Here is a 15,516-nt window from a genome sequence, read left to right as displayed (position 1 = left end):
GCGCGGGGGGTGGGTGTTCTGAATTCACCTGCCCATTAGGTGCAGTCTGGAGCTAGAATAGTTTCCCGGATGGGCCTATGGGTGGATTTTCACATGCTGCGTTGGATGCTTTTGAGGTCGATAAACGAAAAAGGCATTTCAAGGCCTCTCTGGTTCCTCAAAAAATCAAACATAGAGTTACCATATGATCCAGCAATCCCATTTCTGGGAATATACCCAAGAGAACAGGAAGCAGGGCTAGAAGAGATCTTGCGTGCTCACATGCCCAGCAGCCTGATTCACAACAGTTAAAAGGAAACCACTGTCCGCGGATGGATGAAGGATAAAATGTGTCCATCTGTGCGATGGGCTGTGATTCAGCCTTAAATTGGAGGGCCATGCCGACACCTGCTATAATGTGGATGAACCTCGAGGACGTTGTGCTCATGGTATAAGCCGGGCACAAAAGGACAGATTCTGTCTGATCGCATTTGCGGGAGGTGCTTAAAGCCGTCAGACTCAGAGAGACAGAAAGTAGAGTGGTGGTTGCTGGGGTGGTTGCGGAGGTTCCAAGTCTTGATTGATTTGGAAGAGAGTCACGTGATGGGGAGAGCCAGGTCGTTTCTGGGGCCCGCAGTGGGAGCCTCTGCTTCCTGCTTTGGCCAGCAGTCTCCTCAGTCAGCAGCTTCTTGGGCATAAGCAGTTTCCCTGAGCACCTCGGGGACAGCGGGAGTTTAACAGCCACTGGAGAGATGATGGAACCTTCTCGGCTAGGGACCTGGGAGTTGTTCCTGAGCAGCCTTTTCCAGCCCTACGAGCGAACCCCATCCCCCCGCCCAGTCTTTTTGAGCTATCTTGGACAAACCATAAAATGTACCCATTGCAACAATCCAGTAATTTTTAATAAAAGTCATACAGCTGTGAAGCCATCACCATAATCATCCTGAAAGTTCCCTTGTGCCTGTGTGACATTGACCGAGCTCCTCATCCCAGCCCTGGGCAACTACTGATTTGCTCTCCATCCATCGTTTTGCCTTTATTAGACATGTCATATAAGTGGAGTGACACAGTGTGTAGCCTTTGGCATCTGGCTCCTTCCACGTAGTGTGAGTTCATCCATGTGTCTCCGTTGTTCGGCATTCTTTTTTTAAGATTTTATTTATTTGTCAGAGAGAGAGAGAAAGCGAGCGAGCACAGGCAGGCAGAGTGGCAGCAGAGGCAGAGGGAGAAGCAGGCTCCCTGCTTAGCAAGGAGTCCAGCGTGGGACTCGATCCCAGCACCTGGGATCATGACCTGAGCCAAAGGCAGCCGCTTAACCGACTGAGCCACCCAGGCTCCATTGTTCGTGCCCCGTTGTTTGTGCATTCTTGTGGTTGAGTAGGGTTCCATGATCTGGATGGTACTGTGTTTTGTTTATTGATTAATCGGTTGGTGGACATTTGGATTTTCTCCTAGCATTTGGTGATCATGAATAATGCTGCTGTGAACATTTGTGTACAAGCTTTTGGGTCATTTCTCTTTTGCGCGTACCTAGGGGCCGAATTGCTGGGTCATACAGTAACTCCATGTTCAACATTTTAAGAAACTGTCTAAACTGCTTTCCACAGCGGCCCTGCTGTTTTCATTCCCTCCAGATCCCTGCTGAGACTTAGTATTGCCAGATTTTAAGTTTTTAGCCATGGGGGGTGTGTAAAGTGCTTCTCGTTGTAGTTTTGACTTGCATTTCCCTGGTGATTGGTGACATGAAGCATCTTTTCACATGCTTAGTGACCGTTTGTCTGTCTTTAGAGAAATGTCCAATCAAATCCTTTTTCTATTTCTAAATTTAGCCATTTGCCTTTTTATTGTTGAGTTGTATGTGTTCTCTACATATTCTGGTTACAAGTTTTTTAACAGATAAGTGATTTTTAAAAATAGATTATTCATTTGAGAGAGAGAGAGAGAGAGAAACCACACAGAGGGAGATGGAGAAGCAGGCTCACCCCTGTGGGACTCCATCCCAGGACCCTGGGATCATGACCTCAGTCAAAGTCAGATGCTTAACAGACTGAGTCACCCGGGTGCCCCGCAGATACATGATTCTTCTTTTCTTTTTTTTTTTTCTTTAACTTTTTCAACTTTTTAAAAAAGATTTTATGTATTTATTTGACAGAGATCACAAGTAGGCAGAAAGGCAGGCAGAGAGAGAGGAGGAAGCAGGCTCCCTGCTGAGCAGAGAGCCCGATGTAGGGCTCGATCCCAGGACCCTGAGTTCATGACCTGAGCCGAAGGCAGAGGCTTAACCCACTGAGCCACCCAGGTGCCCCAGATACATGATTCTTAAATACTTTTGTTTTTTCAGTTTCACATTTGCTTGGCTGTATGTTTAGAAGGGAAGAGTTTTTATATTTGGTGAAGTCCAGTCATGTCATGTCATTTATGCTGTGTGCTTTGCAATCACATCTAAGACATATTTACCTAATCCCAGGGCACAAAAACTTTCTCTTTACCCCCAAAGTTTTGTAGTTTTGGCTTTTATATTTAGGTATATGATACATTTTGAGTTAGTTTTTGCGTGTGGCGTGAGATCAAGATGTATGTTCTCTTGTTGTGTTTGCTTTGGGCACCTTATTGCGGCGTTGTTCATTACCAAGACGGCCCTTTCCCCCACTGAACCACTGGGGCACCTTCATCAAAAATTAGTTGGCCCTAAATTTGAGCTTTCATTTCTGCACTCTCTACGGTATTGACCTTGAACCACACTGTCTTGGTCAGTAGCTTTACGGGAAGCTGTGAAGACGAAAGTCTTGCATCTTTGTCCTTTCATTAAAGGCAAGGATCTGGTGGATGGCTGGGCAGGAGGAGTAAGTCATTATGGGAGACACAAGGATTACAAGGACTCTGAACAGGCCGGCTCTTTAGGGCAGCACGGGACGGCTGACGGAGACGACTGAGTTCAAATTCTTAACCTCAGAGCATATTCAGAGAATCCATTCAGCGGAGGCTATCGGTGACTTCTTAACCTCTTCCAGCTGGAGGTTGCTGAGTTATAACATGGTGTGAATTCACAGCCTTTCCAGATCTTTGCATGAAAGTTAATGCATTATTTGAGTTAACGGTACCCTGAGAGTGGAAATATTGAAATGGTGTTATTTGGGCGGAAGATTGTATGACTTTCAGTGCCTCGAAATTTTATTTATTTATTTATTTATTTGTATTTTAATTGATTTATTTTTCAAAATTTTATTTACATTCTGGTTGGTTCACATGTGGGGTAGTTTTGGTTTCAGGAGTAGTATTTATCACTAGATTAATCACTTACATAGAATACCCAGCGCTCATCACAGCAAGCGCCCTCCTGGATACCCATCACCCCGTTTGGCCCACTCCCAACCCACCTCCCCTCCCAACAACCCTCAGATTGTTCTCCGTGGTTAACAGTCTCTTATGGTTTGCCTCCCTCTCGTTCTTTTGTTTCCCCTTCCCCACATGTTCATCTCTTCTGTTTCTTAAATTTCATATATGAGTGAAATCAGATAGTATTTGTCTTTCTCTGACTGACTTATTTCACTCAGTATAATACACTGTAGCTCCAGCCATGTCCTTTTTCTCTCTTTTTAAAAAGATTTTATTTATTCCATAGAGATCACAAGTAGGCAGAAAGGCAGGCAGAGAGAGAGAGACAGGGAAGCAGACTCCCTGCTGAGCAGAGAGCCCGATGTGGGGCTCGATTCCAGGACCCTGAAATCATGACCAAGCTGAAGACAGAGGCTTTAACCCACTGAGCCACCCAGGCGCCCCTCCAGCCATGTCCTTATAAATGATAAGATTTCATTCTTTTTGATGGCTGAGTAATACTCCATTATACACACATGCACGCGCACGCGCACACACACACACACACACCACACCTTCTTTTATCCATTCATCTGTCTATGGACATCTGGGCTTTTTCCATAGTTTGACTATTGTGGACATTGCTGCTATAAACATTGGGGTGCAGGTTCCCCTTTGAATCACTATGTTTGTGTCCTTTGGATAAATACCTAGTAGTAAAATTGCTAGGTCATAGGGTAGCTCTACTTTCAACTCTTTGAGGAACCTCCATACTACTTTCCAGAGTTGACTGTGCCAGCTTCCATTCCCATCAACAGTGTAAGAGGGTTCTTCCCCTTTCTCCCTATCCTTGCCAACATCCATCATTTCCTGACTTGTTAATTTTAGCCATTCTGACTGGTGTGAGGTGATATCTCATTGTGGTTTTGATTTGTAGTTCCCTGATGCTGAGTGATATTGAGCACTTTTTCATGTGTCTGTTGGCCCTTTGGATGTCTTCTTTGGAGAAATGTCTGTTCATGTCCTCTGCCCATTTCTTGACTGGGTTATTTGATTTTGTGGCGGGTAGGCTCTGTGCTGTTGTCTCTAGAAAGTCTCATTCTGTGAGCGTCTTGCCCTGCACATGAACCAAAGTTCTGCCCAAATAAAGCTGCCGTCCCCCCGTGGTCATGCTCAGGCCCCCAATCCCTCTGACGTCACACAGCTTTCTCGGAAAGAATCCGACAGAAACCATGCTGTGTTCCTTATAGTGCACGTGTCAGGAGGTGACGAAGACGTTGACCACCGGGTCAAGTTGGCGTCTCTCAGGTTCCCCCACCTTAAATTGATCTTCCCTGCTTTTACAACTGATCACAATTTTGTCGGGAGGTATTATGAGATGACACCAATTATCTTCCCTAGCATCAAAGCTCCAGCCAGCGACCTCGGTGTACACTGACAGGTCCTGATTGTCTCCCTGTCCCTCCCATCATGATTGCCAAACAGAGACTTTCTCATCCCATCATTCCTTCTGTGTTATCGCGTCATTGTATGACAGTAATGACTACCAGTTATTCCGTGGGAAAACGGCCTCAGAAGGACGTGCGTCGACAGCATGAGCTGAAGCAAGAAGGCAAGCAGCACTGTGTTTGACTCAAGAGGGATTCGAATTCTTCGGCGTGTCCACAGATGACCACGGGTGTGTGCTTGGGGGCATTGATTTGGGGGTTACAAATAAATTTTAGTGAGCAGGCAAACTTGCAAATATAGACGCTGGAAAATAAAAAAGAAGACAGACTATATTTGCATATGAAAAAAAAAACCTAAAAACCTACGAGGTTGCTAAGGAAGGTCATCAGATATGCCATTATCCTGCGTGCATTGCATTTGTGTTTTGTTTTGTTTGGCAAGGAGGTGGTCTTCATATGTTTCTCATCGATTTATAATTTTATATTTTAAAAAGAAAAGGGGCCCTGGACTACGTCTGAGTAACGGAATCTTACAAGACTGGAAATTTTCTTTCTCTTGTCCTTGTAGGCTGTCCCTCTCTAGGCTGGGAGGTGTCCCTTCCACTGATCTTTCGGGGACCAGCCCTGTGGATTTGCCGTATCAGGGTTGGTCTGCTTTTATGTGACCTTTGGAAGAACAACAAACTTCTGTCTTAAGTTGCTTTATTTTGGGGCCTTAGGACAACAGCGAAACTCATCTGCAAAGACGGGGTTCATCAGGAACCATAGCTGTTAGCCAAGACTGAAGGGGCTTTGACGGTGATGGTTTACCCGTAATGAGGGGTTTCGGGCCTCAGACGCCCCATGCCATCTGCCTTCTCTGTGCCCCCTCACCTGGGAAGGTGTGAGTCTCCAATAGCTTCCTTGTCAGATGGGGTCTGTTTTTACAGATTCCCACGCCATCCAGACGCAGAAAGTTGAACTCACCTAGCCCATCAGAATTTGAAACCAGAACTGATTCCAGAGTCCGCACTTCTCAACAAAGGACAAAGAGTCTGAACCTGGGGCCACAAATCCGGACATGGGATGCTGAATTGCTTTATTATCAGAACTTGTTGGAAGGGCTTCCCAGTTGCTTCCAGGAAGATGAGTCAGTTTGGGGACTCACTTCTTCAAACTTGTGAAGGCTTTTCTTTCTGAGGCCTCCGTCAGTCCTCTGGGGAGAAAAGAAAAATCTGACTGGAACCATCTGATGGGCCAATGTGCCTCAATCCTTGGGTTCCTGGCAAGTAGCACTTTTCCCCACCAAAGTTTCTGACAAAGCTACAGTATAACATCTGGGCATTTTTCTGGAAGAAAAAGCATGAGTTGAGCCCCAACCTAGAATCCCCGCCAAGAAAATGCATGTTTGTGTGTGGGCTCCCAGCTCTGCTCACAGACCTGCCTGCATGCACGGGGACCACCCCTGTCGGACCCATTCGAGGCACAGCCCAGCAAAGCCTGTCTCACCGTCGGGACAGCCAAGAGCAGCTCCACCAGGGAAGTCAGTGGTAGAATTTCTCAATTTGCTTTTTGTACTTCTGGGTGATAAAATGTCTCCTAATCTTTGTCGTCGGACCTGTCGAGAAAGGTCAGAGGTGGGTATGAAATCAAAGTCCACGTGTCCCGTGTGTGGGCCGCAGGGTCCTGTGGCAGGGGCAGGCTGGGGCTGGCTCTGCCGTCAACTCTGTGCATGCCTCGCCTTCCCCATCCGCGTGGGGATGACAGAACCTGCCCCTTGGCTGGGGCTCTGGGGTGAGGACTATGGAAGCAGGGAGGCAGACAGCGTGCCAACCTCTGTGGCTCATGTGGCCTGTGCATCCCATGAAGGGGGCACACCAGCCCCTGATTTTACAGGTGAAGAAACGGGCTCAGAGAGGGCCAGTTGCTCTGAGCTGACCCAGAGTGTATACGGTAGTGGCAAGACTTGAATTCAGGCCCCGATCCATGCCCCAGGCTACTCCCAGGCTCTGGGTCATCATGGGGCTCAGGCTTCCCCAGCTGTGTCCTGAGCAGCCCCACAAGGACTGCATTTTCAAACTGGTTGGAAGAACCAAAGATCGGAGGGACAGTCACTTGGAGGAGACAGGATTTGAGCCCAAGTTGTTGGGGGCCATGTGCTTGCCTTCACCCTAACTCTGCAATCCACGTCATCAGATTAGAGCTGAGTGCTGAGAGCAAGCCCCAGGAAGGATGCTGAGGGAAAGCAGGACCCCCAGCCACCCTGGCATGAGCCCTCCCCTCGAGGGGCAGACAGACTGAGATTAGTGAACACATAGGGTAATCCCAGACTATGACGTGGCATGGGGGCAAGATGGCAGCAGTGTTGGAGTGGGGAGGGTGAGCTGTAGATTTGCTCCATTGAGGGCAATGGTGAGTCATGTTAGGTCAGAGAAGGCTGCTTGAGGAAGTGGCCTTCAGTGTGCGACGTGGACAATGAGAAGGAACCGAAGAATTGAGTTGGGCGGGGGGACATTCCAGGCAGAGGGAGTAGCAGGTGCAAAGGCCTAAGGCAGAACTACACCTGGAGGATTGTGGGAACAGTACGCAGGCCTGTGCGGTTGGGTCAGAGTAAGTGAAAAGGAGACGTCAGCAGGAGAATGGTCATGCACGGCCATAATGAGGCGTTTGGCTTTTATTCCAAGAGCAGGGCATGGGGGAGAAGGGACGTGTGTGTGTGTGTGTGTGTGTGTGGCGGGGGGAGCTATGCACCAATGAGCTGAAAGTGGACCCTCAGATGCCCAGTAAAGGACACATCTCCTCGGTTCCCATGTGGCCCTGGACACTAGCAAGGGACCAGCCTCCAAGCGCCAAGGCCACCTGCTCTCAGGGCTGCTCACCCAGCTCTCCATGTAGGACAGAAAAGTCCTTCTCCAGGATGGCCCACTTATGGATCCTCTGCGTGTTGGAAATGGCTTCCTGATTCACAGCATCTATGCCTCGCTGGATGGCCTTGTAGACCAGGGGGTCCTGCAGCTCCAGAATCTCAGAGACGGTGGACACGTGGCTTCCCAGGTTCCGGCAGAAGTGGATGGCCTCCAAGCTTAACTTGTCCAGTGGCTCTCCGTTCGTCCTGTCGACCTCACACTGGCGCAGGACACCCTCGTCACTATACCCAGTGACCACACACACTCCCTGGCCACACCCAAGGACCAGGAAGTGGGTCTTGAACCCACAGGGGTGTGCCCTCTGGACCCTGGGGCAGAGACTCCTCCCGCTCCCGCCCATGCAAGGACAGCAAACCCATGTTACCTTCAACGTCAGCAGGATGCTCAGAAACTTTGCTCTATCTCCCACTAACACGGCATTACTGACTATGGGAATCTTCTCTTTAACCAAGTTCTCGATGGGAATAGGGGCCACGTTCTCACCGCCAGCCATAATAAGGATTTCTGGAACAAAGCGTGGCTTGGTGAGGGTTTGACTGTGACAGTACAAAGGGCTTGCCCCCACTCCCACCCCCTCGAGGATTAGAGAAAGATATGGACACAGATGACCACTCACTTAGAAAACCCCAGAAGCAGAGAAGGACCCCTGCCCATGCCGGGACTCCCACCATGCCCTTCTCCAAGCCCCAGACCCAGCATCACTCTGGTCTTCCTCTTCCTGTCTCCTTGAAATTCCCATCAAAAATGCCCAAGTCCTGCGGACTTCACTTGGACAGCGCCCTGTGAATCTACTGCCTGTTTCTTGGGCCTCTGTACTCTTTCCAAGACCTCCGAAAAGTCTTGCTGGAAGATAGCACAGTGCTTCTGGCCATGCCCTATCTCTGCCTCCCGATTTTCCTACCATTTGGCAACCCCAAAAGAACCTTTAAGAGAATTGTGTCACTTTCCCCCACCCGACCTCTCAAATTCTCTAAGAGCCCCTCTTCCTGCCCCAAATCTGTTCCTCTCTTTCGTCTAAGGATGCTGGCTGCCTTCCGCCCCACCCACCCAGACTCCCTGTGTCTTAGCCCATGATCTTTCAGCCATCCCTACTGAGGCGGGTAAGTGGTAATAATGTGATGGCGATGGACACCTGTGCTGGCATCTGCCAGGGACTCAGGCATCGAACACTGCTGTTTGTTTAGGGGACCCTTCTCTCCACCTCAAACGCTTGTGGTTTGGATGAGGACTGCCAGGATGAGCATGGGACCAGGTTCGACCAGTCCGCACCTTCTAGTGTCTGCAGAGGTTCATCTCGAGGTGGGATCCAGTGAGAGCCAGATCTAAAACTGTGGCTATGCCTTGGTGGTTAGGGTGAGCCTAGACTTTGGCAGCTATCTTGTCACCAAATGGGAAAAGCCTCTCCAAAAATGGCCCCAAAGCACCAAGGACAGCTCTCAGAAAGGGAAGGACCAAGCAATTCCTTTGATGCTATTTTGGCACCTGGGTCCAGCCACGCCTGAAGTGAGACCTCTTGGACTACCCCATTTTTGAGCCGATAGTTCCTCTTTTTCGCTTCAACCTATTTCAGAAGGCTTTTCTGTTGCTTGTCATGGAAATGATGCTAACCTAACCCTCCTACTGAATAGCTACTGCCCACGTCGAGCTCACTGCCAAGTACCTTTGATGCGGCCGGTGATGTAGAGGTAACCGTGGTTGTCTATGTGGCCCAGGTCCCCCGTGTGTAGCCAGCCTTCGTCATCGATGACCTCCATGGTCACATCTTCCATTTCCAGATAGCCCATGAAGACGTGCCGACCCCAGATGCAGATCTCCCCGATGCCGTCCTTGCTCTGCTGGTACAGCATGTTCTTACATCCAGCCATGATTTTGCCACAGCTGCTGGGGGGCAGGAGAGGGGAAACCAGGGCTCAGGGAGACAAGGTCACCCACGCCGGGCAGCCTGGGCCCACAGCCCGGGCTCCCTTGCGGGATCTGCTGCTTTCACCCTCTCCAGGACCCGGTGGGCATGAGGAGGTGTACCGATAGTTCCAAGAGAAGGAAATACAAATGGATTTGGAATGGACACAAAGAGGGTTTTTTTCCAACTTCACCCATAACGAAAGGAACATGCAGGAGAGTCATGTTGAGGTACCATTTTTTTTTTTTACCAACTGCTTTAGCACTGTGGGCGGTATGCATGCAAAACTTTCGCTTCAGCGCTCTTTGTGGAGAAGAAGCCCTAAGTACCCACCAGTGAGGGGACCAGTTTGGTGAATGACAGTGCGTGCAAACGGGGGGACTCTCTGCAGCTGTTGAAGACGGGGCAGGTGCTTTGTAGAGGGAACATTCTCTACGAGATGGGCATCTCTGGCCAGCCAAATCCATTTGATTCCTGAGCTTGGATGATGTGAGTCAAGACCGATGGGAAGTTCATATTATGAACCTGGATAATGAAGGACCCTGAGCACCAGATGGCAAGTAATCATTGAGAGAGGCTGAGTATTGTGTCCATTTTAGCATGGAAAATGCTTTCGTTGGGGAGAAAAGCATAAATGTCCAGGCACTGCTCATACCAGTTTAGCGTAAAGACAATGGTGGGGTGGTCTGGCCTCTGGGAGGATATTAGGGTTTGAGTTGAGCCCCTCTCTCCCGTCACATGTTTTATGGCTAACTCCCAGTCCCTCAGAATGTTACTGGATCTGGGAACAGGATCATTGCAGATGTCTTGAGTTCAGTTAAGATGAGGTCATACTGGAGTAGGGTGACCCCAAGTCCAGTCTGCCCGGTGTTGTCCTAGAAAGGGGAAGCCTGTATTTCAGACATGCTCGTGGGGAGAACCACTTGTTGATGAAGGCAGAGATCTGGGGGATGCGTCTAAAAGGCCAGGCTTGTAGCCTGGGGCCAGCTGAGCTTGGGAGAAAGCTAGCAAGGGTCCATGGACATGTTTGAGATGGAGCATGGCAGAGATGGTCTTTGGAGGTGAACCTAGGTTAGATGAGCCTGCGGGGCGGGGGGCATCTGGAGGCAAAACTCACAGGTGATAATTAGGGAGACCCTAGAACATTCAAAGAGCCCTTGTCCATGGGCTCTTGAACACATGGGGGCTTCCCTTGCGAAGATTTAGGGCTTGGAAGCCGGAGAATAGGCATCATCCTGGAGACGCAGGTCAGGGTTCACCTTAGCAGCGTGGCTTGCGCACCCTCCCCCCTTTAACTCTAGTACCCCATGTTGTTGGAGCACTGGGGGTCTTCCCAGGAGGCTGGTACCTGTGAATCTTGTAGTTATTCTGACTGAACATGCTGTGGGGTCCTGTGCTCTCCGTCATACCGTATATCTCATTTATAGGCAAGTCCAGGCTTAGGAAGAACTGAGAGGTCTGTTGGTCGAGAGGCGCAGCCCCGCTGATGGAAAAGTGGCAGTTATCAAGGCCAAGGTCACTCCTGACTTTGCTGAACACCAGTGCCTTCGCCATGCGGTAGCTCCCGGGAGTGTCATGTACCCTGTGAATAAGAATGTCAATGCCCTTTGCGTGGCTCAGCAGCCATGGAGCTGAACAGGGGTCGGTGGGCACCAGCTGGAGAAGGCTGAGCCCCCTTCCCCAGGGCCCTCTCCCTGCCTGGCTCTGCTGGACCCTCCACCTACCCCAACATCCTTTTTGTATTGACCTTTAAGCCAATAACTCTTCCCCATGAGAACACCTTCTTCCTCAAGCTTGAGAATTTGACGCTATTTTCTTTGATCATCTCCTGCATCTTCTCCCAAATTCGGGGCACCCCCAGGAAGATGGTGGGCTTTACCTCCTTCAGGGTGCCGATCAGGGTACCCTGCAAGAGACCAAGCTGGGTTAACCACACCTGCCCCCTGCCTGGAACCCAGATGTCCCATCTCTCCCCAGCCCGTTAGCTCAGCCCTGGAGAAGCTTCTCTTGGCTGATTGGACCAGGGCGAGCACCCACCCCAGGGAGCCAACCCATTGGCAGGCTGGGGGCCAGTCAGTGTTCCCTCTCTGGGTGAAGCCTAGGGATTTGGTGGAGAGCACGGACTGGTGACAAAGGCCGACCCAAGGAGGCAGTGAACTGTTGCACAGCTGTTATAAAGGATGTAAGATTTGTTCCCAGACAGATCTGTGGGTTCTTGCAATCCCTTTCAAAATCCGGGCAGACTTTTCCACAGACTGACAAGCCCATCTCGACATTTATGTGGAAATGCAGAGAACCTAGACCGACCAAAGCGGTTTTGGAAGAGAAGATCAAAGTGGGAAGAATTACTACCCGATTTTGCAATTTATTCTGCAGTAGGCTGACCGGCCGTCCTGGTTTGCTCAGAACCCAAGGAGCTCCTGAAAGATGGGATTCTCAGTCATCAAACCAGGAATGTCCCAGCAGACCAGGGCAAGGTGGGCACTGTGCCAGAATGACAGAAACGTCCAGTTGGTGCGGTTTGGCTGTAAGGCTGGACATACGGGTTCAACGGGACAGAATAGAAAATTCAAACACGAGTTTCTACATTTATGAGCCCTTCGCAGTCCGTGAGGGTGCCCGTGCGACTCAGCGGAGGGGAGGCTAGTCCTGTCCTGAAAAGTAGAAGCAAACGCTCCGTTCAGCGTCTTTTCCCCCACGCAAAAGTGAACTCAGGACGGAGCACAGACCCAAGTGTGAGCGCGAAAACTGCAGGGTCCGTGGGGAGCGCCACAGAGACCCCCACGGCCCTGGGGCAGGCCAGGGTCCCACGCACATGGCACCACACTCACAAAAGAAGAGAGAAGACTTCATCGGAGTTAAGAATGAAAAGACACGCCCCCGGGAGAGGGCGCTGGCGGACCAATAAGCTGGTCCAACGCCACTGTAGGAAGAGGCGCGGCCACATTTTGAAGTGAGCAAAAGGTTGGCACAGACGCTTTTCTCCCAAAGAAGGTTGATAACCGGTCACCAAGCCTGTTAGGAGGCGCTCGTCACTTGCTCGGCACAAGGGCTGCCACCCTCCACCCACTTGCCACTCTGAAAACAGTCTGGCAGTTTCTTAAAACATTAAGATACCTTTATTACCCGCTGGGTGCCGGGTTAGTTGTTTGGAAACTGGATAGTTTTCAGAGAGGATAAGGATATGGGCAGATGGGAACTTCTCAGGTCCTGAAGGTGCGTGGGTGCACATGACGTAGTCAGCCAGAGAAGAAAGTATTTATCGAGTGGCTACAATGCCCCAGACACTGGGCACTGGGGTGGGAAGGGGGTGAAGAGGGGCCAAGGGGATACTGAAGCAGGAAAAAAAAATGACAAAAAGAGATGTGGGTAAGGGCCTTGAGATGGGTTTGGTTTGGGGAGCTTTTTGTTGCTGGGAATACTGACCATAAAAACAAAAAAAACCACACAGAAAAACCCCCATACACATTCTGCTTTCAAAACAAGTCACATCTTCGTTTTGGATTGTTCAGTGTACAACCCACACAACCATATGTGGCTGCCTTGATTTGGGTAAAGATAAAAACTAAAAGAATGTGGTTGACTGTTTCCATTGTGCCCAAATGGAATGTAAGATGAGGAGAGAGAAGGAACCCCCTGGATCCAGGGGCTTGGAAACCCAGCCACCGACCCCGGGCTGCCCTCAAGCCTTACTTTGAGAGCGTCTGGTTGAGCAAAGTAGGTGAAAGCCCCGATCTTCATGGGTAACCACATATCCATCATTTGAGCTGCAATGTGGCTCAGGGGAAGGTAGCTGACCACCACCTCCTGCTTTTCTGCGGCACAAGACAGGCCACTGTTCTTTGCCACTGCACCTGCCGTCCACGTGATCTGGAACACAAGTCGGGCTTACGATGCAGGGGGGGCTCCCCCTGGCCTCAGTGGAGGGCCATTTAAATGTGATTACTTAACAAACACTTACAGCACCTCAGCTGTGTGCTGGGCCCTGCTCTCACGCTTTCCAAACATGAAATCATCCCAAGCTGGGTCAGTAACTACAATCCTTTATACTTTACAGGTGGAAAAACAGAAGCCCAGAGTGGTTAACGAACTTGCCCGAGGCCAGGAGGAGCTGTAAAAGGTAGTGGGCAGCTTTGGATGTTGAGCCGACCCCCGTTGGATCCAACAACAGAGCCTAGCATTGGAATGTCTGTATGGAAAGTCAGAAATCTTAACAGATCCAGTAAGTCGCCCAGGATCCAATCCTGGCTCCGTTGTTTGCTAGCTTAGCAACCGCGGGCTCTTTGCTCACCTGTAAAATGGGCACAGGGGCTCCTCGTGTCCCGCAAACCAAAAGGCCACCCATAATCCCATCACACAGATACCCCACAGTTAACATATGCTTGTTTCTCCTTTTCCAAAATGTGCCTCGATGTGTCGTTTTTGCAGATGTATAATTTTGAAGTCTGTTTTTCTCACTGGTGTCATCCTTTCAGGCGAACAGTTACCTTGTTAATCCTGCCACACAGGCCTCCACACCATTCCTCCCACACATGAGTCAGGGTCCTGCCTCAGGGCCTTTGCACTGGCTATTTTCTCTGCTCAGAATGATCTTCCTCCAGCTTGCCCCACAACTGAGTCTTTCTCACACTTGCCATTTTTGCTTAAATGCTGTACCTCCTCAGAGGGGCCATGTCATGCCTCGCAGACTGAAGTTGCCGTCGTCTAAGTCACTAGGTGCCATCACACACCACAACGGTTCATGACACCTTACCTCCTGGTAAGGGGTTTAGCGAGAGGTTAAAGGGTGCCTAGCTCAGCGTGGTGACAAGTGCCCTGGGAACTCGAGCAACTTTGAACTGTTGATGTGTGTGGAAAGAACTGGGATCACTTACTCTGGGAGGCAGCTCGGAGAGGCAGAAGCCATTCTTGTCTCCATCTTACAGATGGGGAAACAGAGGCCCAGAGAAGGGGAGGAACTTGTCCCAGGTCACACAGCTGGCAGGTGGCAGGGCTGGGATTCGGAGCCAGGCGGCCTCGCTCCAGGGCGACTCTTGATCGCGGCTCAGGTCGTGATCTCAGGGTAGTGAGACTGAGTCCCAAGTTGGGGTCCACGGTCAGCGGGGAGCCTGCTGGAGATCCGCTCTCCCTCTGCCCCAACCCCCTACTCTCTCTCTCAAATCAACACGTCATTTAAGAAAAAATGTGTGCTGTGTAGCCAGCCTGCGTGGGTTCAAGCTGTGCCACGGTGTGCTCTGTGTGAGCCGGGCCAAGTTATAGAACCTCTCTGGACTTCAGTTTTCCCACCTGTAAGAAGAACCTGGCAGAATTGGGAGGGTCGCCGTGAGGATTTACCAAGTGTAAAGCTCTCAGAACAGGGCCTGGCATGTAGTGAGCGCGACTGTCTCTCCTGCTCTTTTTCTTTTTTTTTTTTAAGCAGTTTATTAAGGTGAAACTGACAGTGTCTGACACCCCCCATTTGTCTCCACCAGTGAAACCATCACCAGCCTCAACATAGGCTGCCATGAGGTCACCCCTCTGTCATGCCTCCCTCTGCCACCCACCTCCCCCCGCCGCCACCCAAGCAGCCCCAGGTCTGCTTTCTGTTCCTACGGCTACGTTTGCGTTTCTTAGGGTTTTGTATAAATGGGATCCTTTAGGACCTGTTCGCCTTATTCTCCTGTACCAGTGTTCTGAGCTACTATCACCTGTGGGCTCCATCCAGACATGCGTGTGTCTGTCCTAGACACGTAGCCCTTCTTAAGTAAACAAAACATCAACTTCTGCTTTACTTCCAAGAAGCACAGAGTGTATCTCCTGCTCTTCTACCTGCTTATTTTACTGTCGAACACTGTTCTACGCTCTCTAGGAATATATCCACTCATTTCATTTTCAAAACAGCCCGGGAGGCAGGGGCTGTCATTATCATACCCAGTTTAGAGCTGCGCAGACAAAGGCTTGGAGATGTTAGGTGTCTGGCCAAAGATCA

The 15,516-nt window shown here is 50.2% G+C and overlaps 1 protein-coding gene across 3 annotated transcripts in view; it reads right to left on the bottom strand.

The window, feature by feature from the left end:
* Nucleotides 1-5,414: 5,414 nt before the first annotated feature.
* LOC131823368 (long-chain-fatty-acid--CoA ligase ACSBG2-like) overlaps nucleotides 5,415-15,516 on the bottom strand; it is a 33,163-nt gene continuing 23,061 nt past the window's right edge. Inside the window, exons 8-15 of one of the 3 annotated variants that reach the window (XM_059159647.1) lie at nucleotides 13,242-13,418; nucleotides 11,273-11,454; nucleotides 10,897-11,130; nucleotides 9,309-9,529; nucleotides 8,013-8,152; nucleotides 7,601-7,847; nucleotides 6,231-6,339; nucleotides 5,415-5,937 (exon numbers count right to left, since the gene is read on the bottom strand). In XM_059159647.1, coding sequence (XP_059015630.1) covers nucleotides 6,266-6,339; nucleotides 7,601-7,847; nucleotides 8,013-8,152; nucleotides 9,309-9,529; nucleotides 10,897-11,130; nucleotides 11,273-11,454; nucleotides 13,242-13,418 — 1,275 coding nt within the window. In that variant the 3' untranslated portion in view covers nucleotides 5,415-5,937; nucleotides 6,231-6,265. The remainder of the gene's footprint in view (nucleotides 5,938-6,230; nucleotides 6,340-7,600; nucleotides 7,848-8,012; nucleotides 8,153-9,308; nucleotides 9,530-10,896; nucleotides 11,131-11,272; nucleotides 11,455-13,241; nucleotides 13,419-15,516) is intronic. The other 2 variants (XM_059159649.1, XM_059159648.1) reach the window with 2 other exon arrangements.

This window comes from Mustela lutreola, chromosome 2 (genome assembly GCF_030435805.1).
Source record: "Mustela lutreola isolate mMusLut2 chromosome 2, mMusLut2.pri, whole genome shotgun sequence".
In the NCBI taxonomy this organism is placed as follows: domain Eukaryota; kingdom Metazoa; phylum Chordata; class Mammalia; order Carnivora; family Mustelidae; genus Mustela; species Mustela lutreola.
The sequence above is the reverse complement of the archived record's forward strand: the minus strand, read 5'-3'. Positions and strand labels throughout refer to the sequence as shown.